Here is a 26,132-nt window from a genome sequence, read left to right as displayed (position 1 = left end):
AAAGCAGATGCACTCAGACTCTATTCTCATAGTTTCAGCTATTTTATGAATTTTGAATATGAATAGAGATTGAAACTAATCAACAGATGGTTGGAAACATGAATATTCATGAATTCTGAAATCCTGTATTACTTTGCCAGGTATTGTTTGGATGTAAAGAATATATGTGTAGTCTAATCTCCACTTTTGGAAAAGAAATCTAGCTGTCCCATGCCTGTTGAAGTGGACATTTTGGACAATAAACTGTGGTACATGCATGTATCATTTGAAAAGGAACAACAACAACAACAACAAAAAAGTAAAACCTGAAAAATATATTTATGAATTTCTAAGGCCCTCTGCATGAAAATCAGCCATCACAAAATTAGAATTTGATAAGAAACAGGAATAAAATATTTTTAGTGTTTCTATAACCTATTAGTTTTGATCTGCAACTCCAAAACCCAAAGAAAAGCTGAGGCATTCACAACAATGATCCAGTAAAGAAATGTGAAATTAGGTATAAGTAGTTATGAATCTATGATTTCCCTTAGGCAGACATTGATGTTTAGCAGCAATCTGTTTTATATAAGTAATAAGCTGCTGCCACCTTCTGAAAAAAGCTCAGCATGACTACAAATGCCATCTTTCTCACAAGGCCAGGGTAACAACATACACATTCTGAGCCAAGAAAATTGGGCAACAAAACAAGTTCTCCTCCAGCATCAATACAAAAAAAAAAAAATCTGCTGCACTTAGAAATTCTTGCTCAAGAAGCTAATCAGAGAGTGGTGTCAACACTTCCATGCAAAAATCTAAGCATGCCATTGTTATACTTACTTAGAATAAGGATCCTACTAACTTTCAAACTGGTAAATGTGACACTAAAGGAAGACAACAGGACTGTGACCTCCCAAATCCTTCTTTATCTTTTAAATGCTCACCTGCTTGAACAAGAGTCCACTTTCCTTGGAGATGCCTTGCAATCACAGCTTCCTCACTATAAAGTGTTAGAAAGTGATCATATTTCTTTGTGTTTTTTGCAAGAACCTGCCACTTCAGTGTCACCACCTCTGACAACCAGGGATCAACTTTCTGGGAGAACTGGCTGCAACAAGGATGGTGGGATGAGCAACACTGTTCCCTGTAAATGGGCTCCCACTAACCAATGTGTGCTGATCCAGAGGAGGGAGCTTCTGCTCAGACAGACAAGTTCCAAATCTTTGATCATTCTGAGAAGGGATGACTTGGTGTATTTTTTCCTCTGCCAGCTTCAATGTGCTCCATGCTGGCGTGAGCTTTATTTTAGTTTATATTCTGGAAGCAAAAATACTGTCAGAGGGTACAACAGCAGGGCAGCAGCAAACCAGTGTCATCTCCAGCAAATCAGTGCATCACAGTCAGTACCTCTGTTATGAATAGACTGATCATCACTCCAAAATATTCCTAAAAATAAAATTTTGGCATTTTAGCCTGATTTTCAAAGCAAATGAGGATATATCATCTGACTGTCTAGCTCCTCCATCTTCCTGTAATCGTTGAATGTATTGATCAGTTTCAACTAAAATTGATGGGAAATTGAAAGTGTCAAAAATATAATTTATAGAAATTTAGAAAACCCACAGAGCACATAGCCAGAAAAAAAATCAATCTTCAACAGTTGCACTGCTGACAGGCCAACATGCTTCAGTGAATCACTGAGCTACAGTTCTGTGCTTTGGGAGAGGAGAAAGAGAAATCATAATCCAAACTACAAGCTGCATGTGAATTTCCTGGGTAACATCCAAGGCTCCATGATAGCAGAATATTAAAGTGGATTTGTTTTGGAGGAAATTCTGAGTTATGCTGGAAACATGGACTAAAACGAGCCAAAAATACGAGGGAGTACAAAAAAGTCTTAAAACCATTCCTAATCATGTCTTTTTTCTGCTAGTTATTTTAAGCATCCTGACATAATGATATTTTTGATGCAACTATTAAGCTTTTCCCAGTAATTAAAGAGATGAATGAGTCTGCTTGAAGATGCTTGGAAGAATGAACCAAATGAAAATGAAAACAAAAAGCTATCACTTGACCAGTTATGACAGCCCTTAGTATGCAGCTCAAAATTCACCACCACCTCTCTACACGTACAGGCAAGCTGATGTTTTTCAGTGCTTGTAGACAGGTCTCAGTGTGTCATCCTAGCACTTTGAGGCTCCATGCATTTGACGAAAAATAACAAAGCAGCTGTTTTGAAGGATTGCTGATTTTCAGGGATAAGAGTTAATTTGTGTTACAGAATCAGCAATATTTTCATGACAAAACAGATGTTGTTGTGACAAATGTAAAACTGATTAATTTAATTGCAAGTATTTATCTGAAACTCATTTAGCAAAGACTTAAAAAACTTGCATGGGTAATTCTTTACCATTGTTTTGCATGGTTAAGATCCTATCTGGGATTTTTATTTGCAGGTCAGGAGGTCACAGTTTTGCACATTATGTTTTTGACTACTGGCTTTCTTTTCTTTTTTTTTTTTTTTGTAATTTTTGAATAGAAATGCCATGACTGGGATGGAGTCTTCTGCAATTTCTTTTTTTTGTCTCTTTTTTGTTTCCTCAGGTTCCCAGAACCACCAGCAGTTTCAGTGACCCCTACCCAACTCTGATTATTTGCAGGTGTCATCTCCCGTGTGGGGTCACAGAACCGTCGAATCACAGAATGTTAAGGGCTTCCACAGAACGGAAGGGACCTAAAGGTCATCTAATTCCAATCCCCCTTCCATGGGGAGGGACACCTTCAACTAGACTAGACTGTGCAAGGCCTTATTCAGTCTGGGATTGGGGATGGAGATGGGGCATCCACAGCTTCTCTGGTCAACCTGTTCCAGTGCCTCACCAGCCTCACAGTAAAGAATTTCTTTCTAACATACATCTTAAAACTCTCCTCTTTCAGTTTGAACCCCTCGCCCCTTCTCCTATCACCGCGGCTCCTGAAGGAATGTCGCTCTGGGGGGCGGTCCCGGGGCGGGGCCCGCCGGAGCTGTTCGGGGCGGCGGGTGCTGAGCGCGGCCGCTCCGCCTGGTGCAGCCGGGCGGGGCCGGCGCCTCCCCGCTGGGGCCGCGCTCGCTGGGGGAGCCCCGGGGGGAGCCGCTCCCGCCGCCCGGGGCCATGGCGGCGCTGGTGCTGGTGCTGCTGGCGGCGCTGGGCGGGCGGGCCGTGCTGCCGGGCGGGCGCTGCGCGGCGCCGCTGGCCGACCTGCGCTCGCAGATCTCGGGCGTGGAGACGCTGCTGGAGGAGTTCCGCCGGCAGCTGCAGCAGGAGGAGCCGGGACCGCCGGCGACAGCGGGCGGCGGAGGGGGCGGCGGGGAGCGGTGCGGCGGAAGCGGCGGCTTCTCCGCCAGGCCCGACTCCATCATCCGCACCAAGGACTCCATCGCGGCCGGCGCCACCTTCCTGCGGGCGCCCGGCGCCGTGTCGGGCTGGCGGCAGTGCCTGGACGCCTGCTGCGCCGAGCCGCGCTGCACGCTGGCCGTGGTGCAGGGGCCCGCCCGCCCGCGGGGCACGGCGGCCGAGCCGGGCTGCTACCTCTTCAACTGCACGCACCGCGGCCGGCCGGTCTGCCGCTTCGCCCCGCACCGCGGCTACAGCTCCTACAGCCGCCGGACCGCCGGCGTCGCCCCGCCGCCCACGGGTAAGCGGCCTGCGCGGCGGGAAAGGCGGCGGGGAGATGGCGGCGCTCGGCGCGGGGGCGGCAGGGCCGCGGAGCCGCCGCCGCCGGCGGGGAGCGGGCGCCGTCCGTGCGGCCGCCCCGGCGCCGGGAAGCCGCTCCCGGGCGGTGGGGCGTCGCCGGTGGGAGCACGGGAGGAGAGCCGGGCTGCGCCGTGCCGTTCGGCGGGGTTCCACGGGCCGGGTGAGGCGGCCCGGCCGTGCCCAAGGGAACCGTAGGAACGTGTATAAATATCTTAAGGGGAGGGGGTTCCAAGAGGGTGCTTCCAGGCTCTCCTTGTGGTGCCCAACAATAGGACAAGAGGCATTGGGCAGAAGCTGACCCACAGGAAGATCCCGCTGAGCATGAGGAAGAACTTCTTTACTGTGCGGGTGACCACGCACTGCAGCAGGTTGCCCAGAGAGAGTGTGGAGTCTCCCTCACTGGAGATACTCAAAAACCGTCTGGACACAATCCTGTGCCACGTGCTCTGGGACGACCCTGCTGGAGCAGGGAGGTTGGATCAAATGACCCACTGTGGTCCCTTCTGACCTGACCGCTTCTGTGAGGGCTTTGGGGGTGTTTCGGCTTGGGGAAACCCATCCCTCAACGCCTCCCCCTCTGCAGAGCCCTTGGTGGGGCACTGTGCCAGCCAGCTGGTGGCTGGGAGCCAGGCAGTGGGATGTGCATGTTCACTGGCCCCACGCTCACTGGGGAACCAGAGGAGTCCCAGCTCCCCAGGAAGTGTGCATATTGGGCACCTTCAAAAGCATGAAGTGCTTTTTTTCCAGCTATGCCATAACCCGGTTCATAGACTGAGAGCAAGCACATGCTGTTCTTGGGGGTGCTGTCCAAATGTCATTGCCTAAAACAGCTTCTTACTTACTTAAATCAAGATTTTTTTTATGCTTAAGAACTCAAGAGCTAGACTGAAGAAGACAAGGATACCTCACCAGTAGTTCAGACACAGGATGGACATTCTCGACAAGCACCTCTGGAAACTGGGCCACATCAAAAGCAGCTCTTTTTCAACTCTGAAGCATATTTAAGAGCAATGTTAGCCAGAGCAAGCAGCTGTAGATGAAAACAAATCCGGATTTCTAAATTTGGAGTCTGTTTCCTAGCACCTGATTCAAAGAATTTGTTTGCTTTCCCCCAGCTCCTGTTGTTACACAGTCTCCTCTTAACTAATTTTGACTTAATTTCATTATCTCTGTGGATGATACTTTCCCAAATGTCATCTGCATCTTACTCAGTGATAGATCTCATCTGAAGTAAATTATTCACTGCCTGCAACAGGAGGAAGACCTGGTGTTGGTGTGGGTGAAAACAGTGCCCAGATGTGCTTGCTGTTACTGCTCTCTTGGGAGGGGAGACATCAGGCTTGAGGTCCATTCAGTCCTGCACGTTTCATGAGAATATCAATGGGAATCCCCTGGAAATACGAGAGATTGTAGAGGCATTGATTTGTAGAGGCATTATGATTCCTGAATATTTTTTGCAAAGTGCACAGGCAGGTAGATCAGAGAGCTGTAAGGAAGGATCTTACAGCAATAGAGATGAAGCAAGCTTAAGGTACCAGAAAAACCCAAGGTGTGATTTTGACATTTTCACCAGGAGGAGTATTGTTCCACAGTATTATTTATGTAGCAGCTTTGTGGTAGTTGTATTTCATAAGCCTGTATGCAGTTGCATGATAAAAGGCTTAAGATGAGATTTTGCATCAAAGTTACACAGAATTTGGCTTCATTTTGAACTGCCTTAATTCTATTAAAACCTATTAGGAACTAATTTAGGGTGCAGTTATGGCACAATATAAATAATATATTGTACAAATGATGCTCTGTTAATTAGAAATCTTGAATTTCTTGAATTCCTTGAGTTCTTGAATTTTGGAGTTCTTAAATGCCTTTTTGGCAGCTTTTCTGACTATCAGCACTGGACTTGCAAGGCATTTTCAGTTCCTAGTCTGCAAATTGTTCTGTGTCCTGTTTGTTTTATTTAAAAGTCAGCCTTGTGGGTGATGGTGGTATTGGAAACAGGGGATTATGATTTCTTAATGCAATTACACTGGAGCTGAAACAAAGCCACAAAGGAGAATGAACTTTTATTTAAACATCTGTCAGATGTGACACAGACCAGGAGAGATAAAATTTGGATTGAATTATTTTGCTCTGATGTTTTGTTACCAATGCATTCTTGAATTACATTGAAAAACAATCTGGACAACAGGATGATGAATGCATATCGCTTTTCCCTTATGTCACCCCATGAATAAGTTTAAGAAATTTAGGAAAGAACTTTTCATTTCAAGATTTTTTTTCCATGAGGGGAATCACATTTTAGCTGTTCCTTTTTTTTTTTTTTTTTCCTTTCAGAGTACTTTTTTCTTGAGTCCTCCACTGTTTTCTTTCTGATAATACCAAACCAACATTTACCCACAGATGTGGTGCCCTCATAATTCCAGAATATCTCTGTGCATTGGGATACAATGATCTCTGAGATCACTAGGGGTGGGCAAGGGCAGGATTCAACATCAAGGTAAACTAATACCAAACACATTCAGGAGCTGGCAGTGAAATAACCTTTTATAACCAAGCCTTCTTGCAGAAAATTAATTGGAAGCTTCATTATTGGCAGGACTAGTGTGTATAAAAGATGGAGAGAGCAGAATAAATAAAAGCAGGATGAAAAAAAGCCTATTGTTTTGGCTCCCAAAGAAAAAAGTGTTTCACCCCATTTTCTAGAAAGCAGCCAGCTCCAGCATCTCAGAGGGTTGACCTGGTATTTCAGTTCCATACTGCTTATTTACGTTCAACTTAAATGCAAGTTGAAAGAATAAGTTAAGAGATGATTTTTTGCTGACCTGTGGCTGATAGTGCTTTATTCCCACGAGTGGTGGTTGCAAGTGGCTCCTTGGGAGTGTGGCTCCTTGGAGTATGCCTCCAATGAGTTTGTCTCCTTGGTTTTTTATGCTGACTTCCTATTTCCCAGATTTGGAGGTGTTTCGGTAAGGATCATGTATTCCAAAACTTTGCTGTGGCAAAAGAATCTTCAGCTCAATAGGCTGTCTCCTCCCATGCCATACGTCTCTATCAGGCCAGATTTTCCTTTCTGCCATAGATTTACCTTTCTGAAGATGATCTGGTGGCTTACAAGGAAAGGGTGGTGCCTCCATCCTTTGGGACCAGAGGTTTGTGTGGTCCCTCACTCATCTTTAACAAAGGGCTTGAACTTCTGTGACTGACTTAATGTGGTCCTTCCTTTGCAACTCATGCTGCTGAAGTATAAAGTTAGTGCAGGGAGAGAGTATCCTTATTGCTTAGGGGAAGTGGGGCTTGTCTCTGCCCCTACAGGGCATTGACAGAGTCATTTAAACAGGACAGGTGACATGAAACCCCTTTCCAAGGTAGAAGCAGAAGACTGGGCTGTGCTGTTTGAGACCCAGGTCAGTTTCTTTTTGACAGTTATTTGTAAAGTAAAGTGTGTGAAGACTGTACGTAACTCATTTATATTAAATAAAAGCTGCCCTGGCACCATAAGGAGGGTGTTTATTAACAATTAGTTTTGGGATTTTATTAACAGTGAGTTTTGGGGTTTTTTTTGCACCTGGATTTTTTTTTAAACAAAGTTGGTTTTGAGAAGTGAGTGTATACAAATTAGGCAAGGCTGCCTTTGTCATCGGATGAGTAAGAACCGTTTTATACTTTCTGTTATTATAGAAAGTAGTTATTGTATGTTTTCCTAACTTTAGACATTTACCCTGAAATTTTCTATGTCTGACCTACTGCTGAAAAAAACCAAGAAATAAGAATTTTGCTGTTTAGTCAGAGATAAATAGTTGTCCTACTGCTCCCATGAGCTCCAAGGCTTCAGGCATGTTCAAGATACTGTTGAAGAGCACGTGCAAGGAGTGTTCCCCACACTGATGGGAAAGCACCTTTCCTTGTGCAGCTCTGCCCACATGGAGTGCAGTTACAACCTTGATTTCAGTAATTGCTCTTCTGAGCATAACATCAATGTCCTTTGCAGGGTATCCTTTGCAGAAGTTGAAGAGCAGAGAACACCTTGGCACTTCAGGGTGCCCAGAGAAGGAATGACACTTGAGTGGGGAACTGTACAAAGATACAATCCTTGGGTTAGCCTTTTGTTAGTCTAACCCAAAAGCTTGTGGTCTGATTGGCAAAAGTACTTAGTACTCACAATTTTAATCAATAAAGATTGTACTTTGAATGTAGAAAAATACTATAAATAAATATTCTGAATATCCTAAATATTCTGAAAATTGAGCTTTCAATATCTTAAATGAGGCACTTAAAATTGGTGATGTCTGATGAATTTTAATCATCATGCACACTGCTTCATCAGGGTGCCCCCTTATGCTAAGTAAGTCTTTCATTCCTATAATGGTGTATTATAAATAGGGACTAAAAGCGTGTTGAGTAAAGCAGAGTACTATGAAAGGTATAAAAAAGGTGCTGTAACTGCCATCTGTGTGTAAGTCATATTTAAACCTATTTTCCTTAGTTCAGATTTAAAAAGTACACTGATGCTAGTAATCTTGTTTGTTGTAACGCTGAAACATTCAGGTACCTAGAGAGCTTTTCTGTGCCACGAGCTTCTAATGTTAATTCCGGAAGACATCACAGGACAATTAACTAAAACAGAAGCAGATACTACTTTGCTTAACAAAATATGCACTAATGAACATATTCCTCTTTCAGGAAGTTGCACAGATATGAAACAATACCTTAACCAAGAAAGAAAAGTGTTTTATAGAAATAATCACTCAGCCTCCCCTCATAAATAACTGCTCTACTCTTTTTTTGTTGAAGAAGAAGAAGAATACGATGAGCCTCCACAGTGTAGAGCAGGCCAAGACATTGTGCTGCAGTCGCCTGTGGACTGGGTGCTTTTGGATGGCCGGGAAAGCTCCGATGACCATGGAATTGTGCACTACGAGTGGACACTGCTGCAGGGTGACTCATCGGTTGAAATGCAGGTACGTGTGCAGCCCCCCCTGTGGCCAGTTACTTCCATATTGCTGTGTTCAAGCTTTAAATGTACAGCTAAAAATATGAAATATATTGAAATCTGTCTGCCAGGCACCAAAATTAGGATACCTGTACAACTTGGACATTTGTTTCACAGAAATGTAGAGCGGCCCAGGTTGGAATGGACCTCAAAAGATCATCTGGTCCAGCTGTTTGTGGGACAAGGAGCCTCAATGAGATTATCTTATCTGTCCAATCCCATCCTGAAGACCTCCAGTGAAGGAGACTGCACTGTGTCCCTGGGTAGTTCCAGTGATTATTTCTAGTGGCTTACACAGTTAATCCCTTTCCTGGGTGGCATGGGACAGCCAGCAGTAAACAAGTAGATAATAATACTCCACTGGATTTGAGCTCTGCTTTATTTGTGCTCGCTGCACTTGGTTTTCAGCTTCTGTCACCCCAGTTAGAGACCCCTCAGTAATTCAGTTACTAAAAATAATAATGGATTTTCACCAACATAAGCTCCTGTCAGTGCTTATGGAGAAGCTACAAAGAAACATGATGAAAACCTTATGAAATATTTTATCCATACATTTTCTGCTGCACTTTGATTTCAAATTAAAATTACCCATGAAGAGAGAAATTCTTCATTTTAGTCTTTTTGTGAATGCTGTAGGATCAGCAGAAAAAGAAAGAAAAAATGTCTCAAGTCCACAGACTCTACTCATAGTCTGTTCACAGCCCACAACATCCCAGACACACTGGGAACTCCACGTAGAGCAGGAAGGATATGTAGAGATGAGAGAATGTGAAGCAAAATGAAGCTTTAAGAATAGTTGCTAGATATCATCTGGATAAAAGGAACACTTTATTATCAAAGACTTGGTAATTGGACCCATTGCAGCATTATTTTCATTAAAGAGCAATTAAATACTTTTTAAATTAATCTGTGATTTAGTTACATAGAGTAAAACAAAAATTAGAATTAAGAAAAACATTTAAAGTTTATATTTTTAATATTACTCAAAGTAACTTTATAAAATACAGACAAGTTGTATATCCATTCAAAGTTGAAAAATTCACATTAACCTTGGTGGCTTTTTTATATTTGTTAACAGAAAATGAATTTGACACACATTTATGCTTAAATAAATACTTTTCCATTGTGTTCAAATGAGCAGGGATTTCTCCTACAGTTATGTACCCTGGTGATTAACCATGATAATTTAAATTTTAGAGTTGAATTAATAGCTGTGATTTTTTTTCATGCATTCTTCAGTTGATGTCTTTAGTGCTTTAGTTACTGCCCTGAAGTTACTGGATTTTGTGTCATTTATTCTTTGAGAATAATGTATGAATCCATAGCTACAAGGAAGAAGGGAGTGTGTTTAAATAAGATAAAAGGCAGCTGTTGCATTGCTTTTATGTAGCAAAGAATAAATAGAAGGCAGAGGAGGGGGAAGGACTGCTATAAAGAGATCTTATCATATTGTAGAAGGAAACCTTTTTTTTTCCTGTTGTGACTGATTATTGCTTTTTTAGGTAGTTTGTTTCTCTGATTGCTACCCCCACTCTGTAGCCACACAGCTCCTGGACACTTGGGGACAGTAATGAGTTGAGTTTTTATTTTTAATGCTGATTATTAAATTTCTGTGTAATCAGATACAGGCCAGCATTCTTCAGGGCAGCATGAAAATAAAAAGGAAAGCACAGAGGTCACCAGGAGGAGTGGTGGCATATTCAGAAGTCAGTGGCATTTCTCTGTCTCTGCACTGGGAAGAGACTTGGGCTCCATGGCTCATGAGTTTTAAATACCACGTTTGCTCTCCCAGCAGTCACAGTGAACAACAGCAGGTGTTTTTTAGAGCATAATAATTTCTTTAACGCATTAAAGAATAAAATTGTAAGGGGTCATACACTCCATCAGGACGTACTCAACAGTCTGATCAGATAACTGAGTGGATTCATAAATAGATAAGGAAAGAAATTTCAGGTAGGAAATTTTCTCAGTGAGAGAAAAAATGTGTTTATCAAAACACTCTTCTATAATGGAAGGTCTAGGACTCTGGCCATATTAATCAAAAATTCTTGTTCTCTTTCAGGCATGAAAATTTATTTCTGTGGATCCATGTTATATTGTCTACAGACTAACTTGAAAAAGAGCAAAAGGCCAATATTTTACTGTCTATCCTCTAAAATTACATTTCTAATTACTCAAAAATTGATTTAAATGTATGTGACCATTTGTTCTCCATTTGTGTGTTGAGATTCACAGTTCCAGGTAACTGAGTAGATAATGAAAACACTACCTGTACATTGTGGGTTTTTTACAAATGGATTAAAAAAAAAAAGAGATCAAATGTTGCATGCCGAAATACGTGCTTGAATAGGCTGACTAGACTGCAGGGAGTATTTAATGTGCATGATGAGCTCCTTATTCCTGGAAGGTCATGGATGGATTCATTGTGCCAGTATGCTTTTTTCTACTGTGTGCCTTTACTCAGGTACCACAGCCAGGAACACTGAAACTGTCCCACATTCAGGAAGGCGGGTATATTTTCCAGCTGACGGTGACAGACACTGCAGGTCAGCGGAGCTCTGACAACGTCTCTGTGACCATTCTGCCCATGGTTCATTCTGCAGCAGGTGAGAAAATGGCTGGAGCTGTTGCCTCTGAGACACCCAGGGTGTGGTGCTCAGAGCAGAGCAAGGGTCTTGATAAAGGTAAAAATGTTATTCTCCATTTTCAGTGTTTTATTTTGCTCTTGCTCATTACATAATGACATCTCTTTTAGCTTTGAATCGCTCTTTCAAAGTGAGGAAACAAGCAAGCATCACTTGCCTGTTAAAGAAATAATACTTTCAGGCACTGAGTATTTGTCCTTCTATTGCTAATGAGCGTGCAGGGTTGGAAGAGTGAAATATTGACACAGGTGCCAGGTGCATTGTAACAGTCAGATGATGTGGGCATCATGACAGGGCTTGTGCTATAGGGAAGACCCAGTTAAAATTACTTAATAGTATGTTTGAGGCAGACTAAGAATAATACTGACCTGCATCTGTGTCTGAAAGTTGACATGGCTTTTTGTTTTAATGCATGTAAGTTTTTCTTTCTGATTGTTGTTATTGAAGCCTTATGCTACTGGGGAAGATGAAACTGGAACTGACCCATCATTTTTAAACTCTGAGCTTCAGAAACATGTGAAAAGCATAAAAGGTAGAAAGTAAGTCAGATTTCAGTGGCTGTCAGTCCTGCTCTTAAATGTAATAACTTCTAATTACATTGTAATTAACAAGTTGCTAGTGCAGATCTGCTGCTCTGGCACAAAGTTAAATAGCATTATCACCATGTTTAGCAGAACCAGTGAAAATCTTGCTCTGCCTCAGCACAATATCTCTATGTGAGAGGGTAGTCCCTGTGGCAATAAGCTGTTATTACGAAAAAATCTGCTTAATAATGCCTCTGTTCCAGTAATGGATGATAGAGTTATGTTCATTAATATTTAATTCAGCTAAAGCAGACAGAGAGGTTTGCTGCTTTGTTTATTTGCTGGTGTGGGTATCTGGGGTATCTTTTGTATGGAGCGCATAGGGGATTTGCTGTCTTTTATATTTTTCTATTTCCCCAGCTACATTAGCAATTCAAGTGCTACTGCTGTAGCCAAACCAGTTCTTGATGCCTTAATACGTGCAAGATCGGTGCTATTACTAGTGCTGGAGTTTGGGAGATGCATCTTCAGATTTTAGGGGTTTTAAACAGTTGTCTGCATTCCTGGCATCCTTCCCTTAGCTGGTGCTTAGTTTGGTACACAGCAGGATAACAACCAAAGGCTATGCTCCCTTATGCAAATTGATTTGTTCTTACAACACCAATCAAGCACTGAACCCGATAGTGCTTTACAAAGTGATGAACTGCACTGCTGTTGGAAAGACAAAAGCACAGATGTAAACACTTGGTAATTACAGAATCAGAATGGCTGTCAGGAGAGCTTTGAGTATGCAAAATGGGACATCCAGGGATACTCTTCATTTCCAGGGGAATCTAAATGTTAAAGCAGGCAGCAGTCAGTTCTTTCTAGTGAAAGTAATTTGTGAGAGTGTGACCTAGTCCTATTTTGGTCTGTGCTGTATTGAAGTCACTGATTTGCTGATGTCAATAAATGACAAGCACTCTTTGAGTATTTTAATTACGTTGCAGAAAATATGCCATAAAAGAACCCATGTGGTCCAAATGTGTGCATGTAAAGCAACATATTGGTGTTGAATGCATATGTAGTAGGAATTACTACTAAAGGGAGGAAGGATGCAGTTACAGCCACAGAGATTTCATTTTTTCATTTTCAGGGCTGGTTCTGCATCTTTTAAGCCTAGGAAGGTCTCCTTTCAGCTTAGGCCAGCAGAATTCAAAGCACTGTAAGGGTGCTGCACAAGGTGTAAGGTGCAACAGCCTCCAGGTGGAGTATTCCTGTAATAAACAGGTTACCAGGCTAGTGATGAAGGTGCCAGGAACAGCTATTGCCTATATTTGCTTCTGAGCCAATATGATGTCACACAGCTGAGTCTGGACTTTGTGCCTTGTTCATGGTGCTTCTTGACACAGCGTGGTTTTACTTTTTCCCCCGTGCTGCAGATTTTAGTCACTGACTCAGTCACTGACTCAGTATTTACTACTTGGATTTCTCTTTTGGTAATTTGGGAATTGTTTCTCAACAGCCTGTGTTGGGGTTTGCTCTCGCTACCAGTTTATCTGTGATGATGGCTGCTGCATTGACATCACGTTTGCGTGTGATGGTGTGAGACAGTGTCCTGATGGATCAGATGAGACTTTCTGCCAGAATCGTAAGTGAAGTGTGCCAAGCCACAGTGGCACAGCAGACTGTGAAGGTAACCACAGCCTCAATGACCAAAGGGGGACAATGCCACTTCTGTGGCCTCTCTCCCTGTGTGCAAGCAGTTTGCTCCCAGTCTTTCATTGGAATTAGCACATGGGAAGGTTTAATATTTGCATACTCAGGTGCTCAGAAATTTTCTGCAAAGCATATTAAAACTGTCAAGGGTCCCTAAGTGACAGGTTTTGTGTTCAGCAGTTAAAAGATCAGTTTTGCACTTGCATGATGATTCTGGAAAGAAGAACTGTGGTCTCTGTGTGAAAGGGTGTTTCAGAGGTGTGCCCTTCACTGTGCTGTTAGCCACCTTGCAAGAATCTGAAACACTGTGCACATGCAAGGGAACCAGTTGATTCACCATCATGCTATTTGCTTTCGTTAGTCATCCCTCAGCATGTGCCCATGCTCAGCTAAGTGAGCAAAACCACCAGAGGGTGAATGGGCACAATGGCTAACCACTCTTTCACTTTTCAATTTTAGTTGCTGGATTTCACTGTAGGGGTCATGAGTGCACTCTTGTGAGCAAGTGTTCAGTATCTGTGACTCACATTTCATCATTTCATCATATGTGTGAACCTGAGGAAGTTGTTTACTCTGCCTCAAGGCCCATCTTGGACAGTCTTCCTTAAGAACACTTCCATTGCCTTGTTGTACAAACCTTTTTTTTTTGGACAACAAAAACATTGTACAAAAATATTTGTTTCTGTTAACAGTCAGCTCGGGTCGGAAGACAGTGACACATGCAGCTCTTGGCACTACCCAGCAAAGGACTGCAGGACTGACTGAAAACACAGAGGAAAACTCTGCAGTGAACACCCTGAAAGCCACTGCCAGAAATCAGCCACTTCTCTCAGTGGATGCAGACATGTCTAACCAATCGCTTTCTCAGGGACCAAAGAAACAAATCAGTGGATTTGTGCCAGGTAAGAATTGAATCAGTTTCAATAAATCCTTCTCCTTAAAGAAAGGAAGTGTCTTGCACCTTAAATTTAATTTGTCTTTTGCTGCCTGGCTAAGAGGGAAAAAAAATTCAAATGTAAATAAATACAAAAGAAACCTGTAATAATGAAGTTCCAAGTAGGTTTTGATTTATTATTGTTAAGTCTGTTTTATACTAGGTGCAAAAAGAAAGTGGAAATGTAGGAATGCTAGAGAAATAATACAGTGTAAGGAACAAAATGTGCAGTGAACTAAATAAATATTCTGCCACAGGTTCAGCTGTGTAGGCTGGTGTATGAAGGCTCTTTAAATCTGTAGGGGAGTACTTCAGGAGCACATAATAAAGTACTGTTCAGCTTGGGTGAGAGTAATTGCTTTTCTCCTGGTGCTGAGTATTACTTCTCTCTCTTTTTTTTTTTTTCCCTGAACTAATATCTTTACTGTTAAAGGCGTTTTTTTCCCCCTGAACTCTGTCCCCAGGGCAGGAGCAGTCTTTCATCATTGTAGAAAGGTCTCAGGCTTTGGTAACAAGCTACCTCAGGTGTCCGTATACAGGTCCCCAGTATTGTTCTGCACAGTGGCTGCAAGCCTGTAGTGAGTCACTGTGTGATGTTATAGGCACAGCCCCAGCCCTGGCCTTGGTAAAGCTCCAGAAGCTGCAGTGAAATTAATGTGTCTTTTAAAGTTCATGCTGATGAATTAAAATGATCTGAAATGGCAATTAAATTAAAGCAAAACTGTGTGCACTGAGCCTGTAATCGGTACAAACCCCCCACTTTTATTTCTTCATGGTTTAGACTGATTCCCGTGCCCCAAGACACAGCTTTATTTTCCAGTTGCAGCAGAGCAGTGCTCAGTGCCCTCTGCTGTCGGCTCCGGAAAAGGGCACTGCCCTGGTTGGCACCTGGGCGTTCCCTTCAAGGAGCTTGCACTTCATCTGTGGAGTGCAGAAGGCGTGAAAAACTCCTTAAAGGGAACACTCTGAACACTCGGCAATGGAGTGAAAACAATGTTGACAAGAATTTGATGGCCTCAGTGAATTTGTGGGGACTCACAGCAAAATCCTGTCCCAAATGTTTTCCCCTTTTCTGGCAGTATAGATGATCTCTAGATGACTCCTCACTGCTAGATTAAAATTCTGAAGCTGCTTCAAACCCTTCTCACTCACATAGTCTTGAGTGACACCTGATGTGGGACCACCCTAACTGAACATCAAACTTCTGAAGGGCTTTGCAGGCTCCAGTGGGAAATCAGCTGATAAGTAGGTCTCAAAAATCATTTGGCTTGTGAATCCAGGCATAAAACCAGAACTGAGGTCACCACCTTCAGCAACTGATAATCAAGGGTTATAACTGGAAGAACAATGCAGAGGCATTTTTGCATAATCGTTTTCTGTGTTTACCCATTGCACACTGACTTGCACCAGTTTTACTCTAAAGGTAGCCTTTTGCACAGCAGTACACAAGCAAAGAAAAAGATGCTTAGAAAACTAAAGCAGCATGATGGGACTTCAGTGATTAGTGTACTACCAGTTGTAATCTTCTAATTTTCAAAAGGCAAGATTTCAAGCTGGTTTCATTCTTGTGGGTTTAATATTTTTCTTTTTACAGGGCTCAGTCAAAATTTAATTTTAGATGCTTAATTATTTCCCTGTGGAATAAAAGGATCCAGTCTTTACTGACCAGGAGCCCAATACTTCTAACCACAAAAAGCAGCAAACAGCTCAGTGAGGTTTAAAATGGCCTACGGATCGATTCCAGTTAGGGTGCATGGGGTGGGACGTGAAGAGGTGTTGGGTACCTGCTAGGTACATGGGTCTGAAGGGCAGCTGCCAAAAACTGCTCTGAGCTGCTGTCTTCTCTTGCAGACACTGAACTTCATAGAGTCCCATGCTGAGCATTAATGATTCACAGAGGTCCAGAGAGGCCCAAGTCCTGCCCCAATGGGAAACACCACAGTCTTTATGGAGTTGAAGAGACAGGCATCTAACCTATTCTTTAAAATCCCCCCAGATCCATTAATTAGACTTCCCTCCACCACTCCCATCTCAGGGAGGTTACAGACCAAATCTAATAATTATATGATACAAAAATGAGAGGCACAGAAATGCTGGAGCAGCTCCATGAAGCTCATCTGGAAACATGTCCAGGAGGGAAATAATGCTAGGTGCATTTTTGAGAAGAGGTTAGCAATGCTGAGCAGAAATCATACCAGCAGCCTCAAAAGTTCAGCAATTCCACTGGCAGAAATCCTGTTCTGGGAGGGATTTTCTCCTGCTGCTGGTGCCAAGGTAGAACCTCTGCCTCTGAATCACTGTAAAGGTCTTTGTTGGACCGAGACAATCATGTTCTTGTTGGCCTGGAGCTGACATTGCAAACATCCTGGCTTCTTATATACTATTTTACATAAATTTTGAAAATAAGCTTTAGTGCTGTTAATGTCACTATGGTGAAAAGCTGTCTACTTAAGATACGTATTAGGGGATATGGCTTTACAGTGGCAGCACAGGTTCTGGCTTTTCACTTGCAAGTGCTCCATTCAGGGCCACATTTTTCTTAATTCTCAGCTGACAGTTTCAGATCATCATGGGAATACGATCCATGGAAAGGAAAACGTGATGCTCTTAAATCAGGTGACTGCAGGCAGAGTAAGTGAAGGTTTTACCTACTGGAGACAGCATGTGGCACATTGCAGCTGGCTGCTAGACTCTGTGCTTGATACAGGAGCTTTCTGTTGATTTTTAAACAAGAGAAGTTTCTCCCGAGACATTATAGGACTTGGGAGTTTCTTTGTTTTCTTTTTTACATTTGTTTTCTTATTAGTAGTGGCTGAAGTACCAATAAAGGCCTGTCCCTTCTGCTACTTACCTCTCCATAAACAGCTTTCATCTCTGAGAATTCAATAAAGATATCTAATAAAGGGACTTCCTTGTCAAGGACAACCAAATTTATCTTTTCTCCTTTTCTCCAAAGGAGCTGGGCTAAGTTGTGATGTTTTGGACTGTGAGATAGTTCCTGATAGCCCATATATGAGCTTTCTACCTGTGAGGGTGATACTTAAGGGAACTTCCTTCTAGAATCCATTTTCTCTTAATAGATTCTCTGTTCCAAATTTCTCTGTTCCAATAGATTCTCTGTTCCTTTAACCTTCCTTACAGTGGCCCTTCATGCTTAGCTCTGACTTGATACAAGCTTTTTAAGGATTTGCACTGAAGTATGAAAATATGCAAGTCCAAGTTAAGGACTGTTTAAGACTTCTGCCTGACCAAACAGGGGATCTATTCAAAGTAGAGTGAAAACAACCACAACCAACCAATACAAAACCCAAAAATCATTGGTTTTTTACAATGGGTAAATCTTGTTCTGCACTCCTGCCTTTTCAATGGGATTCTTTTACAGGCAGGCACGTCCAGGGGAACACCAAGTCTGGCTTTGAGATAACCCACTCAGGCACTCAGGGCACTGAATCTTCTGCAACAGACTCATGGTCTACTTTTGCCCAAGCTGAAGGCTGAACATTTTCTTTCAAAGTCGAGAGTGGATGGAGGAAGAGGCATTTGATGTCAATGAAAGGGTCCTTTCTCTCTCTGCAGACATGTTTCCATGGTAGTAAAGTTACCCAGACTGCATCTCCCGCAAAGGCCAGTGGAGCATTTCTGCATGGCTGCCTCCAAATAGCCCCAGTGTCCTTCTCCAGGGAAGTTGTTATGCCTAGCTGCATATTCTGGCACTCCTGAATTTGCAGATGAATATAGAAAACACTCAGTAGCAGCACAGCACTCTGGAGTGAGCAGGGGGCTGGTTTCTAAGCAGCAGTGGCCAGTAGCAAACAGGGTCATGCAGACGGATTGAATTCACAAGCAGCCTGAAGATTTGTACTCCCCAGCACAGCCAACCCAAGTGTATAAATCACCATAACAGCTTTGCATTCCCCTGGCACAGGGCCTCTGCCTGTCCCAGGCTGCCTGTGCAGTGCTCTTCGGGGCTGGCATTACAACATTTGACTGAGTGCCCAAGCCTTAGTCATGTTTTCACTGCAGAGGCACCCACAGCAGTAGCCCTAACCTAGATCTGTAATTTAGGGTCATTGGAAAGGGCTGTAAGTGGCAATTTTCCTTGGAGACTAGAAAATCAAGAGAAAGTGAAAACCAAATTAAAGCCATATAAAATGCTTTATCAGGCTCCTAAACTACTTAGGGGAAATTGCTTTTTGTGTTCTAGAGATAACAGATAAGACACTGAGCAGCATTTACTCTGATCGTCTCTCCAGTCACGTAAGAACAGCCACAAGTCCTAGCAAAACCCTACAAGCTTTATTGAAAGGATTCTATTCTTCTACCCTTCCAAAAATTTCCCACAAAACTTTTCTCCATATTTGCCAAATTTCTTTACAAGCAGTTGACTTAAATATTCCTTTTACTTAGATGGCAGGGAAACAAGTTTCTAAAACAGACATTTAGATGCAGGCTGGAGCAGCTCTTGAAAAGAGCTGATGTCTTTTGGGTACTTCCAAAATAAAGACAGCTATTCATTTAGTTTAATTTGGGAAAAATAGCTGCTAGTTTTGACGTCAGTTACATTCAGGTGGTCCTGCACATCTCTTGATACCATTTGAGTATTTTAAGGCCAGTACATTCACTGTTAGGATTTTTCCAAGCCCACTTTACCAGGACAACTTTACCCACTTTTGCCAGGACAGCATCAGGAGCCCAACGAGGAGAGGGCCGTGGCTTGTTTCTACAGCATTCCCTGTGGGTGAAGTCAGTGTTTATGCACCCCAGCCAAAATGGCAGAGCAATAAAGCCACAGCCTGGGAGGCTGCCTTCTGCCTTGGAGTGGGAGCATTAGCATAGACTTTCATGACAGTACCAATGAAACAATTTAAGCTTTAGTTAGCAGTCGTGTGCATTTGCTGCTGCCACTGCCAGGGACACCTGCAGCTCTTCAGAGCTGGTGGTGGTGGGCAGGACTTACACACAGTGCGTGTTCCAAGCTAATTGACTTAAACACTTCCTTAGGACCCACCACTACATGTAATTCCAATTACAACATTTCACATTCATACTCTGCAGATCTCGTAGCATGTGTGTTTCTGCTAGCTCTGTAACAGTTCTGAAGGCTGCCAGCAAATGTATCACAGCACAGTCAAAGTGCCCTTGCTTTTCGTTGAGATGCATTGTGGTCTGGGATGTAAAATTGAATTTAAATTTTAGCTTTATTTTCACGTTATTTCAAAAATTCAGGTTATACAGTCGAAGTCAGAAGTTCTTAAACTATTCTTTTGTTTGTTTTTTCCCCATAAGTTTAAGTGTTTCACATTATTTAATACTAGTATCCTGTGGATAAGATTTCCTGAGTCACTGAACTGCAGTATTTATTTATCTTGCTTGATTTTGTGCAGATAACAGTTCCTCAGGGAAAAGAACAGATGATAAAAATGGGGATGGCATAATGATGCCAAAGAGAGATCAGTTTGGAAGTGGTCACCCAGTCCCAGAAACAGGTAAGACCAACCATATGAATTCATTTTGAATTATGTCAGTTTTTCAGTCAGGTGCTATAGATACAGATAAAGTGGTCAAGAATTGAAGAATGTGTTTACATATTCTGAACTGTCCCTAACATGATCTTGCAGTTTAGTTTCATAGTATGAGTTGTTCCAATTACTAACGTCTAAGTGGTAGACTAGCTGTATTTTTAAAGAACAATTTCAGGTTTTTTCTACCAGCGTCTCACTGTGTTAAATAAAATGTAATTTCTCTTAACCTCATTGTAGGTGCTGTGTTACCCTTAGCCTTAGGCTTGGCAATCACTGCTTTGCTGCTGCTTATGGTTGCTTGCAGACTGCGCTTAGTGAAACAGAAGCTCAAAAAAGCTCGGCCCATTACATCTGAAGAGTCCGATTACCTCATCAATGGGATGTATCTCTAAAACCTGGATTTGGGTCAGTTGTTTTCTCCCCTTTCTCCTGTGTCCATGAATCTCTGCCTCTACAAAAGGACCAAAATCCTTAGTTTATTTTCAAGTGTAGAAGAAACCTGTGAGATGAAGAACATACTCTTCCCCTTTGGTGATAATATAAAAAGTGGGTAGATGACATTGCTCAGAAAATAAGAAACATTCAGGCTCTGGAGAGTAGCTCTGGTTGATTGTTGTGCAGAAGACACTGCAAGGTGGGGAGACCCCAGACTGGGTGTGGGGTGCCTGTGCCCTCCCCACAGCACATGGGGTGTCAGCCTGGGCTGAGTGCACCCCAGGGCCCGTGCACTGGAGCAGCCAAGGCTCCACAGCCCGGCTGTGTTGGCCAAGGTGTGGGGGGAAGCCTGTGCCATCTTGCTCTTCTCAGTGCTGCCGCCACTGTGGGGACCCGGATGCTCCAGTCAACACGTTCCTTCACGGTCCAGCAGAGACAGCTGGGTTCTTTCCACCTGTTGCACTGGGAGTATTTTCATTGAAGAATGTGTCTTGCTTTGTTAATTAAAAGCAGTTGCTATCCAGGCACCAGCTTTTGCAAAGAAAATTGGGATTTAAGGAAGAAAGCATGTGATTTTCCCTTGGTTTAAACCTCTGCGCTGCTAGCAGACAGCCATGCTTGCTAAATGCTGAAATGAAAATACGCACTTCCTCAGCAGATGAGCTTGGACTTCCCAGTGCTCAACAGCAGTCATGTACTGCTGCCTAAGGAAGCTGTGGATGCCCCATCGCTGGCAATGTCCAAGGCCAGGCTGGATGGAGCCCTGAGCAACCTGGTCTAGTGGAAGGTGTCCCTGGCCACGGCAGGAGGGTTGGAGCTAAGTGATCTTTAAGGTCCTTTCCAAGCCAAACCCCTCTATGATTCCATGTACAATCCCAGAGCTGTGTCTCTCCCTGGAGCTCAGGGCTTGTTCAGCCTTTTCCACATCCAGCCCACCACCCTCACACAGTGTGAGAACAGCACACAGCAGTTTCTACTCGAGATGACGGAGTGTAGGATTCCTGCTGGTTATCCCATAGCTCCCTGCAAAGCTTGAAAGCTTCAGTGATCTGCCCTCACCCCAGAAAAATTCTCATAGAATTAGAGCAAGTAATTGATATGTGTGAGTGAACTGCAGATGTGTTACCAGTAAAATGTGTACAGTACATGTTATATATACATACATATATATACACACACACTGTGCTGTCTGTCTTGTTTGGCTGTCCCAAGGATGTCACATTCCTCATGGGTCTCAATAAAACCAGAGTCAAATGAGGCATGCATTGTTTTGTATGTTGTCTTTTGTACTTCAGTAACTTTGAGTCAGCAAGAATATTGCCATGGTATACAAATAGTTCTTCAAGTAATTTGTTCTTGATTACTTTATGTAAAATAGCTCTAATAAACCAATTCTATTCTTATATTTATTGCATTGTCTTTCGTTTCCATTGCCAGCTAAATTCTGTGCTACTAGACTGCATCATGAGAACAGACAGAATTTCTCCTTTCTGTGAAACAGCCTAACAAGAAGCTGGAATGTGTATGGTGGGGGAAGTTGTTGAGGTACTTGTTTCAGGGAGACAGAGAAGGACAGGGTATCTGCCTGTGTGACCTGTCTCTTAAGCAGTGCTTGAGCTGAGCAGGACAGCAGTTGCAGAGCTGGCTGTGCCAGCCACTCAGGGGATCTGGTTGCCAGTGCTCCTTGCTTGTGCCACATGAGGCAAAGTCTGGTTGTTTGTACTTCAGTGTTACAGTGCGTCCAGGAGACCGTCTGCTGATGCTGCCCATTTCCAGTTTGGGAGTACAGCCTCTCTTCCATCCCAGCCCCCAGAAGACATGGCAAATAGCACAAGACCCAAAAGGCCACATTTTAAATACAGCCTTTTAGGGAAGACTCACTGCCCATTTGGTTGGGGTCTTATTTTTCTTTATTGAAATTTGCATTGGGTTTAATTAAATACATAAATGTCCTTCAGCACTTTACCAAAGCAGTAAGAAAAGTGATCTTTTCTCTCTGTGCCCTCCATGCTCCTATTACCAAAACCCATTACCCTGGCACACAGCCAGAAGCAGAAAAAAGGTTTGGTTTTGTTCTACCAGGCAGGACAACAGCAAGATCTGGCACAAAGCACAAGCCAGCCAGTGCAGCCACGGTGCAAGAGGCTGCTCAGCTTTCCAGTCACTCTACCCAACAGCAGGCTTTGTTTCTGTGCTGCTGCTAGTGAATAAACCTTCACAGATTTTGCATATGACAGCTGAGAATGAATGCCTGCAAGCAGAGAGCAGCTGACAGCAAGCAAGGTACAGGAGTCTGGCTAGTGCTGCCTTGGAGTGGCCAGTCTTCCCAGAGACTCTTCTTTCTGGGATGGGAGATGGTGACAGTTGCTGCCCTGTGGGCCACCAGCTTAAGGCCTGTTACTTCCCAGGTGACAGCAAACTCCATGGCTAGAGTGAAATAAAAGAGTTGTTTCACCTTACCAGAGAGCCTGGGGACATTGTCAGCTGGATGGAGAGCAAGACAAAGTTGGCAAAGTAACAGATTGGCTTGGCAGCTCCTGCAATTAACACACACACTGGTCTCAATACCATGTGTTTGCATTTAATGGCTTTCATGCTATTTCATTTTAAATAATTCATACTGAACTACTGAGCTAGAGCACACCTGGGAGTAGCAGAAAACACTGTCAACATGCTCAGGATGCTTTTCCCCTTCTCCCCAGGCAGCTCTCAGTCACTGCCTCCTGCTGACACCACTTCTGTAGCCCCTCCCCAGCCACTCCCAAGGTTGGGGCTCTCCCTCTGATGCCAAAGGAGTGCTCAGAGCAGGCAGTGCTTCCAGTCCGTCTTCATGGCGGCTTTACTAAAACTGCATTCGTGGCCTCTCGTGCAGACCCCAGAGCTGGGGAGTTTTACACAGTCACAGAATATTCTGTGTCAGAAGGGACCTACAAGTGTTTATCCTGTAGAAGACATGAGACATGCTGTGTGAAAGTCATCAGTATTTGAAGTCTGTCAGATCTGTTTTTCCTGTCCTAAACACTGATGTTTGTCTATCCACATATCTGTGAATATGCTTATTCCACCTATTCTTACCAGTATCTTAGGTAAGCAGAGAATATTGACTACCCTGACTGCATAGCCCTGTGGATGTTGCTTCTTTGTACATTAGGAGAGGTCATTAAAATTTATTTTGTCAGTGTATTTTAATGTTGATCAAGATTCTTATTTCACTTAGACTGTTTTTTAAAAACTGCTTTGCCCTTCAGACAGCTAAAGGATACAAATTACTTCAGAGTAGCAAACAATAGAACTTACCTAGGTTTGATCCATATTTAGAAGTAAGGGGTTTTTTCCCATAATATGGGCTGCTTGCTGCTCACTTTTGCAGGGGATGCCAGCCTGAACATCTCGCTGTAACCATTTCATAGCATTATAGGATAATAGCAGGGGCAGTTCCAAGAGCACATTTGCAAAACAAAAAGGCTGAAATAGGTCAGCGTGATGCTCCATTTGCTTTTCAAATCCTAGATAAAGCGTAAGAGTTTCAGTCCCAAGCTGCACAGAGCCAGCCAGAGGCATGAACCAATAGCAACGCAAACACGCCACCCCATAACAAAAGGAGAGCCTTTCTAGTAAGCCCTAACAGAATCCACAGTCATGCATCACTGAGGTCTGTGCTGGCTGTTTTCATGTGCATCAGGAATTGGGATTTTTCAGTTTCTAATGGCAAAAGCTAAAAGAGTAAGAGCAAAGGGAAAAGCTGTAGAAGATTCAGAGAGTGCTGATGGGCATAAAGACCAGACAGAGGCAATAAACACAGAGTAATTAATATGAAAAAGAGCCCATGACACAATTGGTCTGAGCTGAGTGACAGGGAAACATGCTGTAAACAAGGAATATTTAAAGGGGGGGAAATTGTGTAAAAGTAACTCTGCTCTATATTTTTCAAGAAATAGTTACTTAAAAAAACTGAGAAAGGGAGCTGCATTCTGCACTGGAGCCCTGAAACACAAAGAGAAATCTAGAGTGACTGGATCAGCACACTTCAGAAACAAGTTTTTAAACACACCTGCTAAAATTTTAATTTTTGCAGTTATAAGGCTCCTGACTGGCAATTATAAACCACTCATAAATCAATGAAAAGTGTATTTTGAGCAAGCCAACCAGACACGGCAGAAAGGTTCAGTGAACAACTGAGAGTTGCCACTTCCTTGGCCAACAGAAACGTAGAATCCTGTTCTAAAGAGGGCACAGCAAGACATTTTAACATAGTTCTTAAAACTACCAGATCCTAATGCATTAAAGAGATAAATTTAAGATTTCTACACTCAAAAACAAATTACTGGGCAAAACAGATACAGAGGGAGCAGGGAACTTGAATGAGTGCAGGACTGTAAAGGACTGAAAAGGAGGCAGCCCAGTGGAAGATTGGACCCATAGGGAAAGCATCCCTGAAGGCTAATTCCATGCCCAAGAGATGACTGTCCTGAGGCTGCCTCTATATCCAGAGGAGAGGAGCTTCTCTAGAACTCTGATCAGAGCATTAGCCTTGGCAGGTGCTCTGGATGACCCATTTTCCTAACCAGAGGCCTTCAGAAGTGTCCTCCTAGTCCACAAGGCACCTGCAATAAAAGTTACTGCTTTATCTGATGCCACTTCTACATTATAGCTGAAAAAGAATTAGGCAGAATACAATAAACAAGAAGCACGGCCTGTTAATAGTACAAACACATAATATGCAAACATGAGCCCAACCATGGTGCAAAAAGGACTTCAGCTTCTCAGAAGCACTAGGGAATGTTCTCAAGAGTATCTACCAGGTCAGTTGCTCAGAAGCATATGATGAAAATGGCTGGACTACAAAGAAACCTTAGAGAATCAAAGTGAGATCTCAGAGTAACTCCAACAACAGTCTTTATGAAAATAGTCTGTTGTTGCTAAAAAAGTTTTGCTAAAAGGCAGAGAATTGTCTCAAGTTCTAAGTTTGGTATGATGAGACACAAAGTGAGTTATTTTCATTTCTCCTTCTGAAGCTTTCAGGCAATTCTCAATGGGCAGCTGGATCTCCTCCATACATATTTCAGCAATAGCTATGTCCATTCAATTCATAATTTAAAGAAATACAGTTTTAGTTCCCAAGCACATCCTGCTGAGCATCTCATTAACACCCTGCCAAGAGCATGAGAGAACAGTAACAGCCTTTCACAGGAAAATTCAGAGTGCATCAGCTGCAGCATGAATTTGTGCTGTGTAAAAAACTACTACCTGGAGCAGAAAGGAGCCCTGTTTGCAAGCATGAAGTGTGGGAGGTAAATAGGCCAGGTAGAGGGAAGTTTACATCACCTCTGCCAGCATAAGGCCAAATCCATGCTTATTTCCTCAGACCTGGCTGAGGCGTGGAACCCCAAACCTTGCCAGCTGGGGGGTCTGAGCACACAAGTGTGTGTTATTTACAGTAAAGGCAAAGTGGGGTTATGATACCTCAAGTGTCTGTGACTTACCACAACTGGTCTGCAGTTCACAACCTTTCACAGTTAAAAGCAGATGGACAAAACTCAAATAGACTCAACAAAGGCAAAATGTATGAACCCACAAAACTAACTTAAACCCCATTCTTGAAGCCATCTATTGTATACCACAATACTTAAACTCTAATTTACCCTTCCTGATCTATGAAGTCTGAACATCC

At 43.0% G+C, this 26,132-nt stretch overlaps 1 protein-coding gene across 2 annotated transcripts; it reads left to right on the top strand.

Annotated features, from left to right (window-relative positions):
• Window positions 1–3,115: 3,115 nt before the first annotated feature.
• On the top strand, window positions 3,116–21,866 carry LRP11 (LDL receptor related protein 11). 2 transcript variants are annotated; one of them, XM_038131632.1, is made up of 7 exons: window positions 3,116–3,654; window positions 8,508–8,671; window positions 11,168–11,309; window positions 13,377–13,502; window positions 14,263–14,472; window positions 19,889–19,990; window positions 20,264–21,866. In XM_038131632.1, exons 1-7 carry the CDS (start codon window positions 3,132–3,134, stop codon window positions 20,416–20,418), a joined length of 1,422 nt encoding a protein of 473 aa, XP_037987560.1. In that variant the 5' UTR covers window positions 3,116–3,131; the 3' UTR covers window positions 20,419–21,866. The 2 variants fall into 2 exon arrangements, with proteins under 2 accessions (XP_037987560.1, XP_037987559.1); XM_038131631.1 differs by having other exon boundaries at window positions 8,505–8,671.
• Window positions 21,867–26,132: the final 4,266 nt, after the last annotated feature.

Source organism: Motacilla alba, chromosome 3 (assembly GCF_015832195.1).
Source record: "Motacilla alba alba isolate MOTALB_02 chromosome 3, Motacilla_alba_V1.0_pri, whole genome shotgun sequence".
Classification (NCBI taxonomy): Eukaryota; Metazoa; Chordata; class Aves; order Passeriformes; family Motacillidae; genus Motacilla; species Motacilla alba.
This window is presented reverse-complemented; position numbering and strand designations above follow the sequence as displayed.

Excerpts from the sequence above, each read along its gene's own strand:
- LRP11 (XM_038131631.1), top strand. The coding sequence starts at position 3,132 with ATGGCGGCGCTGGTGCTGGTGCTGCTGGCGGCGCTGGGCGGGCGGGCC. Across the intron at positions 3,655-8,504 it reads CGTCGCCCCGCCGCCCACGG|AAGAAGAAGAATACGATGAG; the intron begins GTAAGCGGCCTG and ends TTTTTGTTGAAG. Across the intron at positions 11,310-13,376 it reads CATGGTTCATTCTGCAGCAG|CCTGTGTTGGGGTTTGCTCT; the intron begins GTGAGAAAATGG and ends GTTTCTCAACAG.